The sequence below is a fragment of the Megalops cyprinoides genome, chromosome 5 (genome assembly GCF_013368585.1).
Source record: "Megalops cyprinoides isolate fMegCyp1 chromosome 5, fMegCyp1.pri, whole genome shotgun sequence".
NCBI classification, from domain to species: domain Eukaryota; kingdom Metazoa; phylum Chordata; class Actinopteri; order Elopiformes; family Megalopidae; genus Megalops; species Megalops cyprinoides.
In genome coordinates this window covers 16,081,394-16,096,773 of record NC_050587.1, presented here as the reverse complement: position 1 = coordinate 16,096,773, position 15,380 = coordinate 16,081,394, and the positions used below count along the sequence as shown (strand labels likewise).

The 15,380-nt window shown below is 44.3% G+C and overlaps 1 protein-coding gene across 1 annotated transcript; it reads left to right on the top strand.

Annotated features, from left to right (window-relative positions):
• The first annotated feature begins 216 nt into the window (after positions 1-216).
• On the top strand, positions 217-14,635 carry dhx29 (DEAH (Asp-Glu-Ala-His) box polypeptide 29). The gene is made up of 27 exons (XM_036529834.1): positions 217-733; positions 1,129-1,208; positions 1,770-1,883; positions 2,091-2,220; positions 2,381-2,520; positions 3,213-3,353; positions 3,601-3,727; positions 4,142-4,297; positions 4,428-4,596; positions 4,888-5,008; positions 5,379-5,990; positions 6,117-6,260; positions 6,745-6,921; positions 7,524-7,664; positions 7,776-7,920; positions 8,459-8,579; positions 8,782-8,866; positions 9,004-9,092; positions 9,200-9,328; positions 9,614-9,689; positions 10,195-10,419; positions 11,057-11,193; positions 11,335-11,425; positions 11,999-12,301; positions 12,618-12,749; positions 14,017-14,113; positions 14,422-14,635. The coding sequence occupies exons 1-27, from the start codon at positions 562-564 to the stop codon at positions 14,475-14,477; spliced, it is 4,110 nt and encodes a 1,369-aa protein (XP_036385727.1). The 5' UTR covers positions 217-561; the 3' UTR covers positions 14,478-14,635.
• Positions 14,636-15,380: the final 745 nt, after the last annotated feature.

Sequence of the window (15,380 nt, the reverse complement as noted above, 5' to 3'; positions counted from 1 at the left end):
TTGAGGGGGTACTGTTTTTTCAAGATTTGCTTATTCCTCCACAAAATTTGTTATCCATTTTCCTCCATTTGTTATCGTTACCACGCACATGCAACCGCACTTTGGCATGAATAATTGTACACAACTCCCATAATGCCCCTTTCAACAACAAAGAATATTTCCGCTACGGCAACCGCTAGGGGACAATATTTGCCTAGTGAAAGTATTCAAAGCGTAGCCAGCTAGCTGGCTAGTTATCATGGACGAGATGTAGCTGGCAAGGTAACGTTGGCAAATAGAACATGGGCGGACATATGAAGTGTAATTTTTTGGAGGAGTGCTATAACGTCATCTAGTGTACATATGGGAAAACCATCTGTATCCCACTTGAACGTGAAAGGCTGCTAGCTGGCTAGCTAGCATTAAGTACTAGATACTAGGCCGTCGATGGTATCGGCGGTTGCCCGACACCTAGCTAGATAGGTAGTCTAGCTTCTCTAGGGATCTACACAGCGACCGACTGATCCTTAATTATTATAGCCAATTACACTGATTATACTGTGAAATAATCACCTGATCGCAATGGGTGGGAAGAAGAAAAAGTCTGTGTCCACGCCATCAGTACCACCGGCAGCGACATGCAACGCTAACTCTCCTTCTGGAAATGGCATGCCGGACTCCAGTGCAGCTGCTGGAAAGAAGCAGCAGAAACCGAACTCTGTTAAAACAGCCGCTAAGGACAACAAATCGAAAGGTGTGCTACGCTGGAATAATTTATTATGATTAGCTTGTTTGCCCCAAGATGCCATCGGCGTCAACACAAATGTTTTCTGGTGGCGATAAAATAATTTGGCTATACCAACCGAGCTATATTCTAGTGCTGTCCCCGTAGAACCAGCCGACGAGCAAGCTGACTATGCCCAGTGCATATTCAAACTTTGCTAGCCAGAAAATCTGGAAACGTTGTTGAATTGTAATTTGGAGTGTTATAGTGCAGCAAGGAGATCTATACACTTCTTTGGGTAGACTTTGTATTTTGAAATGGAGAAATGTCAATTTGCAGGTATCATGAAAGTTTGTGCACTGTTACAGCCAGGTATTGCCATAATTAACTAACACGTGCTAACACATTGATTTCACTTACGAAAGCACCGAAGACCTACAGCTTCAACAACACTCCGCAAGCGGACACAGGAGGAGTTTCTACTCATGACAAGTCTATTCTCAAAGTAAGGAACATTCCTTTCAACCGCATCTCTGTTCTGCGTGCTCACAGTGCAGTAGTTACAGAAGTATAGTTGTACATAACCATAGCCTGCACTCTGGTACACTATATCTCATGCTCATTGTGCAAGAGCTGTGTATAACACAGTGCAGTAGTTGTCTATAATTGTACAGATCCACAGTCTGCACTCATGTACACTATAACTTTTTGTACAGTAGCTGCTAACTTATTGTACAGTAGTTGTTCATATTTTTTTTTATATACCCTACTCATTCCATCCTTACGCCATTCCATGTATGTGTCCTGCACTACTGTTGCTGTTTGTTGTACCTCTGTTGTTGGATGGTATTTGATGTTGTCACCTTGACATTGTATAAAAGCGGTACGAGAGACTTTGGAACTGGAGTCAATTTCCTTGTATGTGAAAAAGCGTACTTGGCCAATAAAGTCTGATTCTGATCCTGACTGGCTTGGTCATCATTAAGTTCAACTAGAATTCTGAGTTGTAGCAACAAGCGCAGAGCATGAACATGCTCGTGTTAATTCCCTCTTCTCTCTTGTAAAGGTTGTCATTCAGGCAGACTTGGAGAAAAGAATAATTAAGCTTATCAATGACTACAGACAAGAAAATGGGGATAAAGGACCAATATCAGGAAGACTTACAACCAAAAAGCTACTGGTGGGTAGAATAACATTATGTCATTGTGTCATGTTAACCCTTTGAAATAAGAAACCTGCCTCTGTATGTCAATACACTTAAACTTAATTTTTCAAGCAGTGTTTTGACTTTGTTGATGCCAGTGGTTTTCTCAACTTGATCTCACAGTACAGTGTGGTGTAAAACAAGTGTGGATGGATTGCTGATGAGCATATTTTTTCACTCCAGGATCTGTATACCGCTCTGCAAAGACTGCACTTTAAGACGGAGCACATCGAGGAAGCCATGAAAAGCAGCGTGTTGTACGGAGGGGATCTGCACTCTGCCCTTGACTGGCTTTGCCTAAACCTCCGAGATGGTAAACGCTGAGTAACACACCGCAGTGTTAGCAGTGCTTTCATTCTGTTGAACGTGTGGCGAATTGAATATGTAGGCAGTTGCTGTGAGGGATCTGTGGAAAACATCCAAAGCGCTCTGGCATGTTTGCTGAAGATGTTGAATGTGTGTTGTTCTGACAGAAGAGCTACCAGAGGGCTTCAGTCAGAAGATGCAGGAGGAGAACCATAAGACCAAGCCAAAATTTCAGAATCCTACAGAAAAGAAACTGCAGCAGCCTAGAAGTGAGGCTCCCAAAGAGCTGATGAAAGAAGAGGCAAAGGTATGCTCAGTTTACTGTCTACCTAACCCCAATCAACTGTGCAGTCATGTCCAGTTCATTTTACTGGGGGCAGAGTGTTGTATCCTAGGAGTTCAACCATTTGTTATTGAGGCCTGTCTAGGTTTAGTCCAGTAATGCTTGATCTATGATTCACTATACCAATACGCTCTCTCTTTTTGTAGAACCCTTGAGGCCTTTAGCACACATTTGTTTTCCTTGTGTTCCAGGTAGCGGACATATTCATGAGTTATCAAACTTTTTTCAGTTTAGAAAAGATTCTTTGTTGCCTTAGCCTTGACAAAGGAGTGTTTTTCTTGGTCTAGAAAAACATGGAAAAACATCATGTGTCAGTAACGAATTGAGACAACAAAGGTGTTTGAAGTCACAGCATGGGCAAGTCATGTGACTTAATTAGATTTGAAGGTTTGTGCACCCAGCTTCAAGTGACGTAAGTGTTATAGTTTACGTTTATATTATTTCTGTACTTTAGTGTTAGCATGACTAGGGGCACTTATAAATTGTACATAGTGGAGATCAGTGAAAATGCAATTTGTGTTCAGAAGTATTCGATACTTGGTGTTCTCCATCAGGTAATTCAGACTGAAATGAATGAAAATCAGAACCTCCTCCAATAATCAGTTCTTGAAGCAGGTGTTCAGTCCAGCTTTGTGTTTTTCGTTTGTTCGTGGTAGCGAGCTCCTGTGAAAGACGAGTCTGCAAGCGTGAAGGACTGGATCCTGAGATACGCTGAGCAGTCCAGCGAAGATGACACCGAGGAAGAGGAGGAGAAAGGGAAACCACGGAACCCAGAGCTGGAGGAGAAGTTTGATCCTGTATGTTAGCCACTACGGCCCACCTGCCTTCCTCTGCAGTGACCGAACACACAGCTCGATGGTCTTTCAAAACATTTCCTTCCCATTCCTCATTAGTACAGAAGTTGTATTGGTGTCCGAAAGCCTCTGTCATGACTTGTTTGTGGTCATGTTCTTGCAGCTCCAAGCCATCATGCTGTTTGTTTGACACTGCCTTCATTGCACTTTGGGTGAAATGAGGTTCTCTCTTTTTTTCCATCCTGTGTAGAATGACAGGTACTTGGTGCTCACAGCTCAGCTGTATGACGCTAAAGAGATGGCTGCTTCAGCCAAGGCAAAGAAGGACAAAACTGGCCAAAGGGCTGCACAGGACAGGATCCGAGTCATCCAGCAAGGTCTGCCACAGAAACAGAAGTACACTGACTTACTGCCTATCTACCAGTATACTCTAGCTTCTCTTCTGTTGCACATCTACCAACTCCCTAGCTCCTAGTTGCAACACACTGTGTGGTGATTATTGGGCTTTTGTACTCTGAACAGCAGCACAACAGTTGGCATGTTTTATTAGGTATAGTTCATTTAAAAAGTTTTACATCTGAGTTTACATTTAAGTTTGTAACGCAGCCTGACATTGTGTATGTCAGCAAACGCATGCTTGAGGTGGGAACTATCTTCAGGCATTTTCACAGCAGAAGGAGACTGGATTGATTTGTCCCTGTTCAGTTCGCCATCATTGCCTGAAAGTGGAACCGTGTTGACCGCATGGTGACTGAATGGTTAATAGGAATGCTGTTTTATTCACGTTCCAGAGATGAAGCCTTTGGAATCACATCCCATGTTCAATCCAGCGATTAAAGTAGCCGACGCTCCCAAAGAGGAGAAGAAACCCGTCTCTGTCCTAGAGACCAAGGAGGAACTGAACTTTAACCTGTTTGAAAAGGCAGAAACCCCTCCTGCAGAAAAGAGTAGGCCAATTGAACACTAAATTGAACACTAAAACACAAGCTGACTTTTTTACCATTGCTTTAAACTGCACATTTCTGTACATACTGATCGATGACATTAATGTTGCACTCTTCAATGCTGTTTATCCAGCGGTGAAGAAGAATGAACCCAAGGACATCCGTAACTTCGACTACACAGCCCGCAGCTGGACCGGCAAGTCTCCCAAACAGTTTCTTATTGACTGGTGCCGGAAAAACCTCCCCAAAAGCCCCCCTCCATCCTTCCAGAAAGTTCCTGCAGGGCAGTACTGGAAATGCAGGTTTGTGTTTCAGTCCCCTCTGTTTCACTGAGTAAATCTCTAAATCTGCTCTTCAAACATGGGAGATAAATATATACTATAAGTATATAGTGGGCTAACTTATTCAAATACCTATTAGATGTTAAACTTGTAAATGGCTACCAGTGTGTGGTTTTACCAGATAAATGCTATACTAAGCTGTATTGTAAGCTATTCTAACTTGATTGCAGCTTACTTGTTTATTCATATATTTGAATTGAGCTTGATAATTGAATAGATTTATAATTGATTTAATGCTTTTCTCCTCCCCAGAGTTCGTATTCAGAAAGCAGACAGTGTATTGGAGGTCTGTCCCACAATCCTCACAGAGGACAGCATGCAGGCACAGCATCTTGGAGCCACCCTGGCTCTCTACAACCTTGTCAAGGGACAGGTATGACAAATGCACTCTCTGACATAATAATGAGGACATCATGCAATCTGCACCGTACAATGGTGTTAACTTTCTCCCTCTTCATCTCTAACTTGCTGGGTGTTTCTTTGTCTTTTACAACCTCTCTCCCTGTCTCTCAAACAATCTCTCTTCTGTCTGTCTCTCTCTTCTTTCTCCCTCTTGTCTCCCTCTGTGTCTTTCTTTCTGTCTCACTTTTTCTGTGTCTCTCCCTCTTTCTCTGCCTTTCTCCCTTTCCTTCTCTCTTTCTCTCTCCTTGTCTCCCTCTCTCTGCCTCTCTTCCTCTCTCTGTCTTTCTGTCTTCCTCTTGCCTATTTCCCTCTCTCCTACCTGTCTCTCCTCTCTCTCATAGTCAGTGCACCAGCTTCTGCCCCCCACCTATCGGGACGTGTGGCTGGAGTGGCGCGACAGCGAGCAGCGGGAGGAGGAGCAGACTCGCACGGAGACCAATAAGCCCCGGGACCAGTTCATCGCCCGGCTGCTGAGCCGCCTCAAGCAGCAGCAGCCGCAGAAGCAGCAGCACCAGGCCCAGGCAGCCCCGCAGCCCGGGGATGAGCCCGAGGAGTCCTGGGAGGACCTGCTTTCCGCCGAGGACGAGGGCCCACGGAGTGAGGGCCCTCCAGCGGCAGGGGGCTCGGATGCGGACCGCGCCCTCCTGCTGAAGCTGCACGGCTCGGCCCTGGCCCAGAGGCTGCTGCAGGAGCGGCAGCAGCTGCCCGTGTTTCAGCACCGCGAGCGGGTCCTGGAGGCAGTGAGGAGGCACCGGGTCGTGGTAGTAGCCGGGGAGACGGGCAGCGGCAAGAGCACGCAGATCCCTCAGTTCATCCTGGACGACCTGCTCGGCGGTGGCCCCAAGGCCGGGCCCTGCAACATCGTGGTCACCCAGCCCCGCAGGATTTCCGCCATGAGCCTGGCGGGGAGAGTGTCCCAGGAGCTGGGCTGCGAGGACGGGCCGGGGGCTAAGGTACAGGGGCCTGGACACCTCCACCTCCTTACAGTCTGCACTGCTGATATGATACAGGTCCATGATCGTTGTTGTAATCAAATGATGCATGTTTGCGAGTGATCTGACCAACTGTCTCGTCTGCAGACGTCACTGTGTGGTTATCAAATCCGGATGGAAACGCGGGCGGGGGATTGGACCCGTCTTCTGTACTGCACCACCGGAGTCCTGCTCCGCAAACTGCAGCAGGACCCTCTGCTAAGCAGTCTGACCCACATCATCGTCGATGAGGTCAGCAGTGATTGACATCTCATAAAAAATTCACTGACAGTATCACTCTTTCCTCCATTTCTATATTTTACACTGAAAGACAGTTTAACTCAGATGAAGGTTTGCTGCCCAACCCTCTCCAGATATTGATGCCCCGAAAGTATCCCTCAAGTTTTAAAAGCAAGAAAAGCCCCTTTAAAATTCTCTGTGGCTGTATAGCCATGTTTGAGCGTGTTTTGTGTATTTTTTGTAATACCGCATTTAAAGTCTTAATATTTTAAGTTTGAATCATTTCTGATATGATAGTCTAATCAGCGAGTTTAATAAACAATAATCTCAGTGAGTAAGTTGCTTGTGCACAAATGAAATGTTTGTGTGTTTTGTATCAACAGCTTGTTTTGAATTTTCAGGGTCTCTTGGCCCTCTTGTTCTATTCTAATGGTCTGTGATTTCAGTGGCATACTGTACTCCCGGCTGAGCTGCACTGTGGTTTCATGTGGTTCAGGTTCACGAGCGCAGCGTGCAGTCGGACTTCCTCCTGACCATCCTCAGGGACATCGTGCAGAAGCGCTCTGACCTGCACCTGGTGCTGATGAGCGCCACGGTCGACTGCGACAAGTTCGCCAGCTACTTCAACCGCTGTCCGGTAGTGACCATCCCAGGCAGGACGTTCCCTGTGGAGGTGAGCACCCGGAGTTACGTTGCGGTCGGGAAGAAGGCGACCGTATCTGCGGGGAATGATGATCAGCACAGCGTGTACACTGATCCAGTCAGAGAGCATGGGACTCAGGGGAAGACAAATTCAGAACCTTGTAATCCCAAAAGTGATCTATACTGTTGATGTAATGCACAGGAAAGTGCAGAAGTGGTAACAGCATTGCATGGACCACATCTGTCTTTGGAAATTGTCATTAATGAGACCTAACCGCCACATACTTGTTAACTGAGATTTGGAAATGATATTCTACTCATTTAATGTTCACATTTACCATGTTATGGTTAATAATAGCATAAACTATAATGATTGTATATATTCTGAAGAACCTTATGACCAGCTTAGAGTTATTTAAAAGATACGGGGTTGTTTAGCCATCTCCCTGTGTGCATGTTGGCATATATTAGGGTTAATTGAATTTTGTGAAACACACATATGGGAGTAATCCTGACAGTCAGCTACCTGCAGATATCACTGTCCGCAGCAGTTTTCAGTCTATAAATACAAGCCTTGGACAACATCCAGCTAACAATGTGGCCCTAACCTCATGACCTGTGTTGTGTTGTTAGGTTTTCCATCTGGAGGATATAATAGAGGAGACGGGCTATGTGCTGGAGCAGGATTCCGACTACAGTCAAAAATTCCTAGAGGAAGAGGAGGAAGTCAGTGTCGATGTAACAGTCAAAGGCGGGAAGACTCTAGTGCACCAGGTAAGATGCTTGAGGGTTTGAAATGGGAAGACATGGTTCATAGCTACTGAGTCTGTGATGAGAACCAGTTAGAAGTTCCCTCTACGTGTCTGAAACCTCTGCTTGGATTAGGAGTTTGTCGTGAGAGACTCTGGTGCTGGCTGGGAAGGGGGACCGGATCTGGGCCACTACAGTAACCGTACACGACATGCCGTTCAGTACATGAACCCCAACAAGATCAACATGGACCTCATCCTGGACCTGCTGGCTTATCTGGGTAAATCTTCCCCCAGAAATGTGATACACCAAGGTTGTCAGGGTCCATACAATGGTCAACATCCACCTAACCATATCTGTCAATAACATTCTTGACATTTCAGAACGTTAACGTGACACATACAGTCAGCTCCGTAGCTGTTTCATAACCGGTTATCCACAAGTGGATTGCCTGGCAGAGCACAAGGAAGCAGATATTGAAATTACACCAAACAAATATAACATCGAAGAACCGTGTAGAAAAACTTCATGTCTGACATGCTAAAGTAAAGTTGTCAGCTACAGCAGCCTATGCCTTGTATGGTTGTTAAGTTTGTGTCTGTTCAAATATATTCAGTGGTTATTAACTGTTATGGCTGTATTTAAGTCGCATTCTATGCTTTGCAACTGTGGTTTGCAATGTTGCATGACAATGTTATAGTCACATAATTTACATATTTTCAAACACACGAGGGAAAACGTAAATATATTGCTGTGATGTGAGTCTGTCTGATTAAATGCAGACAGTTCCTGTTACCCATTGCTGTGTGTTGTCTTAGATAAGTCCCCACAGTTTGCAGATGTCCATGGTGCTGTCCTGGTCTTTCTGCCTGGGCTTGCCCACATCCAGCAGCTCTATGATCTGCTGTCCACCGACAAGAGGTTCCGCGTCAAAGAGAGGTGATTTGGAATTTGTATACAAGTGTAGTGCGGATAGCAGCAGACGGTGGACTTTTAGTCCTTTTTGCTGAAGTAGTTTAGTCAGTTGTAAGTGTTCTTCACAGCACAGCAGGATTGTTTGTTGAACATTTGTCTGAATATTAAAAATGTATTCAAAATGTAGCTTCAGAGGTATACTGATGGTGATTTGTACATCCTGCAGGCACATGTTGGTTGCACTGCACTCCACACTATCCTCTCAGGACCAGTCTGCAGCATTTACAGTGCCACCCACTGGCGTAAGGAAGGTACTGCTGTTGGGCCTGTTTGTGTATTGTCAAATGCAATATTTGAATGTTTTATAGTTTTTACTCTACAGAGCTGCACAATGCATTAGGATCAGATGCAAGCCTTACAAAGTGGAATGTTTCTACATTTCTTTCAGATTGTGTTATCTACAAACATTGCAGAAACAGGAGTCACGATACCAGATGTTGTTTTTGTCATCGACACAGGAAGAACAAAAGAGAACAGGTAAAATGATGGAAATATTAAGGCTAGTTTATGCCCACAGGAACACGGTGAGCTAGGCCATTCTTTTCTTCCTAACATTGTTACATTGTGCTGCCCTCTAACCTCAGGTATCACGAAAGCAGTCAGATGAGTTCCCTGGTGGAGACGTTTGTGAGCAAAGCCAGCGCCCTCCAGCGACAGGGCCGAGCAGGGCGAGTCCAAAACGGTTTTTGTTTTCGTCTCTTCACCAAATACAGGTGAGCACTGCAAGGATATTGCCTCAGAGACACGTGCCAAGCAGCTTTGGCGCACTCCACTCCTGGCCTTGGTATGTTGCAAGTACGCAATTGCAAAACAACTACTGACAAATTGCCTGAAATATCTGTATTCTGAGAAGAGGAGAAAATTTTTATTTATTTATCCTTTATTTAACTAGCAACGTCCCATTGAGATACAATATCTCTTCTGCCAGGGAGTCCTGGTCAAGATGGGCGGCAAAAGATGTTGTATTGTGCCCCATAGTGGTCTCTTGATCATTGCAGATTTGAAAGCTTTATGGACTACTCTGTGCCAGAGATACTGCGAGTGCCTTTGGAGGAACTTTGTCTCCATATCATGGTAAACCTGCATGTGTCATTCTACACCCATTTTTTGACACTATCTAATGCCATCTAATTTCACACTAAATTTTTGTGAACCTGATAATTTTTTTTCTTTTTGACAGATATCTCCCTTGAAATGATAACTTTATTGTGTCTAACTGGAGCAACAAATGAACATTACATTTTCAGTGAAAAGTAAACTTTTTAAAATGAAAATTAACTGTATAGGGAGTGTTCAGATGAATGTACCAGACACCAAGTCAGTGGTGCTTTCAAGGGTTATTTGTAAAAGCCGTCTATATATAAGCAGATGCACTCCCCGGAAATATGTCACATATTTTCATACCATCCTTGGCGTCTTTTGAAAGCCACCTACAGTCTTAGTTGTTTTATTTTTAGCAGGCCCAGGTGCACGCTGGATGGGGTGTAGCGTGGGTTACTATCAAGAGTAGCACTGCCGGTAAACCACTAGCTGCAGAGGCGGAATGTTAGCACTGATGTCATTTCCTGTGGCATTGCAGAAGTGCGAATATGGCTCTCCGGAGGACTTCCTGTCCCGGGCGCTGGATGCACCCCAGCCCCAGTCTGTGAGCAACGCAGTGAGCCTGCTGCGAAAGATCGGGGCCTGCCAGCAGGATGGGCACACTCTCACCCCCCTGGGGCACCACCTCGCCACCCTGCCCGTCAACGTCAAGATTGGCAAGATGCTCGTCTTTGCTGCCATCTTTGGCTGCCTGGACCCCATTGTGAGTTCAGCCCTGAAGGGAAGGGGTTACATTACATTATGTCTTGTATAGTTTGCTAAGCAGACCCCCTCATCCAGAGCCATTTTACATCTCTTTGTTGTGCTTTTTATACAGCTGGATATTTTATGGAGCAATTTGGGCACCTTGCTCAATAACAGTTCCCCAACCTTGTGATTGAATCAACGGCATTTGGGTTCCTAGCTCTGTTCCTTACTACTGCCACACTAATGCTACTACCACACTGCTGGCATTGATGCTCCTCATCTCTATAAAACTTGTCAGCTTTATAGACATGGACATTATAGATTTTTAATTACTGCACATACATATGAGCAAATAAAATCTGCGTGTAAGTTAGCTCTCACCCAAATCCTGGTTAAACTGATGATTATCGGCTCCTAAAAACTACTCGAAAATACTATGAATGTACCATGGAATCAGTGTTATTTTTCTGCAGTTGCCTGAAATGCATTTAAATCCTACATTAAAATGAAAAGAGGATTTTGTTTTTGACTTAAGATTTTAGGATTTAACAATTATAATCGCAATAAAGGCTTTAAAATTAGATTCTCACTACTGTGTATACTGATGTGCCAACATGTGAATAATGTGGGTGTGGATTGGTTTTGTGCAACAGGCAACTATAGCTGCAGCAATTTCTGAGAAGTCCCCATTTGCAACCCCAATGAACAGAAAAGATGAAGCGAATTTAGCCAAAGCAGCTCTGGCAGTGGCCAACTCGGACCACCTCACCATTTACAATGCATACCTGGGGTAGGTGCAACGCTTCTCTTGCGTTTGTAACTAATTCTGGTGCAAATGATCAAAAATTAGCCTTTTAATAAGGGTATTTATCCAGAGGTGCACTGTCGGCGTTTATGAATTGTAATAATTGTGTTTTTCCCTCATTTGCAGGTGGAAGAACGTTCGCAGTGAGGGCATGCGTGCTGAGATGGCCTACTGCAGGAAGCATTTCCTTAATCGCACCGCCCTGTTAACCATTGAGGTATTTTCCTTCAAACATCAATTTAATATTGAAGAAATGAATTGTGGCTCTGAAAGTTTTAAAATGTGTTTAGGCATGACTTAGGGGCTCTTGAGTGGTCCAGTCAGTTAGGCGCTCATCTCGACGGTAAGCTGAGCCGCCTAGCCTGGGTTTAAGGTAGCCGTGCCATCTGCCAAAGTGCCAGAAGCTAATGACAAGATAGCTTTGTTCCACATGGGATCAATGTGGATAGGACAGCCATGTCTGCCTCGTAACACTGCTCTCTTGGCACCTTCAACTCCTGGGGCATCTGCAAGTTGCTTGGGTGACAACGGTGAGGTAGCACCTGTCCTCCCACTTCCCAGTAGTGTACTGTGAGACTTACAATGTAAAAAGCAGCATCTTTGGTGTGTATTTATGAGAAGATTGCACTGGCCACCCCCTGCTCTCCCACACAAGAGAGACTGTCACAGAGAGACCAGCCTAAGTAGTGCGGTTGTTGATGGCAAAGTTGGGTGAAAAATGGGGGAGGAGGGTGCTGGAGGAAAAGACCTGACTGTCCGAGCGGTGCGTGAGTGTTACTGTCACCGTCAGGGGGTGAAACAGGAGCTGATGCGGATGATGGAGCAGGCGGGATTCACCGCCCCGAGTTCCAGGCGGGACCGGGGGGACCCGAGGCCAGCGGGGCCTCTGTCGACCCAGCAGACCTCCGTCCTCAACACGGTGCTGACGGCGGGGCTGTACGACAGCGTGGGCCGCATCCTGTACGCCCCCTCGGTGGACGTGCTGGAGAAGGCCGCCTGCACCGTGGAGACGGCCCAGGGCAAGGCCCAGGTGCACCCCTCCTCTGTCAACCGCAACCTGCAGACCTACGGCTGGCTGCTCTTCCAGGAAAAGGTGAGACCTCTGCCCAGTCATGCAGTGTATTCATACCTATATTTTGTACTGTATGTGTGTGGGCCATTCGTCAAAAAGATTCACCAGTTCATCATAGTAAGTGCGGTGTGGTAAGGAGCAGAACTCGTAACCGAAAGGTTGCTGGTTCAGTTCCCCGCTGGGGCACTGCTGCTATACCCTTGGGCAAGGTACTTAACCCACAGTTTATATCCAGCTGTATAAATGGTTAGCATGTAAAAATTGTAACCTCTGTAAGTCTCTCTGGATAACAGCTGCCAACTGCTAAATGACAATAATGTAATGTAACGGATTGCAGGTGAAGTATGGGAAGGTCTATCTGCGGGACACCACCCTGATCTCACCTTTCCCCATGCTGCTGTTTGGTGGAGACATCGATGTGCTGCACCGTGAGAGACTCATCTCCCTGGATGGCTGGATTCACTTCCAGGTTAGAATGATATGCAGGGCCCTGTTATATTACGTTATGTTAGGGAGGGCCGTTTCCTCAGGTTGTTTCTATGAGAGGCCCTGTCATAGTGAGATTTTTCCTTTGGCATCTAGTTAATTTGTTGTCTAAAATTGTTTACAGCTTATCCGCTGTAACGTGTATCCAAATGTGTACTGCCTGAGAGAGGACATTTGTACGGACATTACACTGGAAAATACATCATTTGTATTAGGGAGAAAATGAGATTGTGGTACATGGGTTTTAATGATCAAAGGAATACAGTATCACAGGTGTATACATTTTGTAAAGAACTCTAATGATAACATGTACAGTACAAAGGGGCACAGGTTCAATCGAACTGGTGACAAAGTGCAAATTCATTGCCTTTTTTATCCTTGTATATTTTTTTGGAAGTAAAACTGCACACATAGTACTTCACTCAAATAGCAAGCTCAAAAATGTGCATATTTGCGTTGCATTTGTGGCATTGGCTGTTTCAGAGCAGTCCAGGAAATGGCAACGCCCTCGCTTACTGAGAGACCTACTGAGAGAGGGGCTGCATTAAAGCTGTGATACCTTTGTTTGCTCATTAGGTGATAAAAAAGGTGCTAATAAGAAGGTCCACCAGAGTAGTCGCAACCCCTGAACATTGCTAGTTCCTGCTCTTGTTTTCATATCAGGTGTAGCCTGCCGTTAATCTCTTCGGAGTGTATTCCCTCACGTATGAGTTAATAATTTTCTTTGTCAGCTGCAGTCTGATTAGATTTGGCTGAGAACACCATAGGAAGAGGCTCAGCAGGGAGTTGTAATTACTTCCGTTATCTGTAACAGTTAGCAGCTTTTATCTGCATCTCATGTTGACTGAAGGCTTGGTAAGGAGGCTTAGTAGGAGGGCACTCAAGATTTTGTACTCTGTCCGATATTTAGAGATTTGAAAAGGGTAACCATCACATCTCTGTGGTGAACGGGCCATGCAGTGGGAGTAAAACTGAAGTATGAAGTATGATTTCAGAAGTTTTGATTAGGATTTCAAAATCATGCCAATCATGGCCCCTGCCATTTGAACATGGCATTTTATAGTTAAAAGTATTTGTGGCTTTTTTATTGTTAAATTTCTTTAGTTACAGTACAACAAACCAATTCAAATGATTATCTCAAACTGTATTTTGGTGACCTCTTTCACAGTATTGTTGCCATTTGTCATACTGACAGCATTACTGCCCTTTTGGCAGCCTTTTCCTGACATGTGCTCCATTGCCCTCTTCAGGCTCCGGTGAGGATAGGGGTGATCTTTAAACACCTCCGAAAACTAATCGACTCTCTTCTGGAAAAGAAGCTGGAGAACCCGAAGATGAAGTTAGAAGGTAATCCACCCAAATTCTCACTGCTTTTTTAAAAGGAAAGAAGGACAGCCACATAAGTCCACATTGTGACAAAGCTCTGCTAAGAGACAACCATGTTAGCGGATTCTAACTGCACTCCACTGTCTAAGTCCTTAGGTTGCATTTAACAAAAGGTCTTGAATCCCTAAAGATGTCATTTCTAGGATTTGCCTTAAGATTACTGTTGGTAATCCACTGTTTTTCATATTTTTTTCATGTCAACTTTGTGGAAACCTTGTCATACCATATGAAGTGGTTCATAACATTGTATTTCTCCTTTTTTATTTCAGATGAGACAACGATACAGATAATTATGGAGCTGATTAAAACAGAGAATGCCATTTGACCGTGGTGTTTGTCCTGGAGATAAGAGTGTTGCAACAGCTGTATGAAAAATCTTGGAGAGTTATGAGGGAATGAAGAAATTCTAGTTAATTTCTTATTTGCATTATTACATTTTTTGTCATTTAGCAGACAGTCTTATCCAGAGTGACTCACAAAGGTGACGGTTTTATCCATTTACAGATGGATATTTACTAAAGTAATTCCAGCAGAGAATCAAACCACCAACCTTTCAGTTATGTTACATTTAAATACATTGCTGCCAAAACCTTAATAAATCTGTTTTAGAATGACCTGCTTCTTTTTCTGTGCTGTCTTCTTAACTGTCATATTTCACGTGTGTGTTTACTTTGTAGAGAACTACCTCTGAATTGAAACAAACATCTTGTTATTTTACATTTACATTTACATTTATTTATTTAGCAGACGCTTTTATCCAAAGCGACTTACAAAAGTGCATACAGCAAGTATAGCGACAGTACAGGGACAGGATGTGTACAGTTCCACAATGAGACAGTTCTCAGCTGAGAGCAAGGTCTGTTTGAGGACACAGTACTATTAGATTTGTACAATTACAGCCTATAGGGCAACTAATACGATACACTTTCAAACGGCGGACTTCAACAACTTCAAACGGCGCAATGAGCGTCAGGGTAAAGGCGGCAACAAGAAACATTTTGTTTTCAAAAGAGTGGCAAGAGTTCTCTCTATTTGAAGTATTTAACTTTGACCCAAAGCCTGAAACAAAGACCTGACATAATCCAAATAAGTAATGCAATTTTCAATATTCACAGCCAAAATGAAAACCGGTTGTTAAATAAGGTTTTCAGAATGGGTTGGCTTCCATGACTTTCTTACCACCTAAAATGTTTCTCTTTCTTAAATCACCCTGATACCCCAGTACACT

Excerpts from the sequence above, each read along its gene's own strand:
- dhx29 (XM_036529834.1), top strand. The coding sequence starts at position 562 with ATGGGTGGGAAGAAGAAAAAGTCTGTGTCCACGCCATCAGTACCACCG. Across the intron at positions 2,221-2,380 it reads TTGCCTAAACCTCCGAGATG|AAGAGCTACCAGAGGGCTTC; the intron begins GTAAACGCTGAG and ends TTGTTCTGACAG. Across the intron at positions 4,298-4,427 it reads AACCCCTCCTGCAGAAAAGA|CGGTGAAGAAGAATGAACCC; the intron begins GTAGGCCAATTG and ends CTGTTTATCCAG.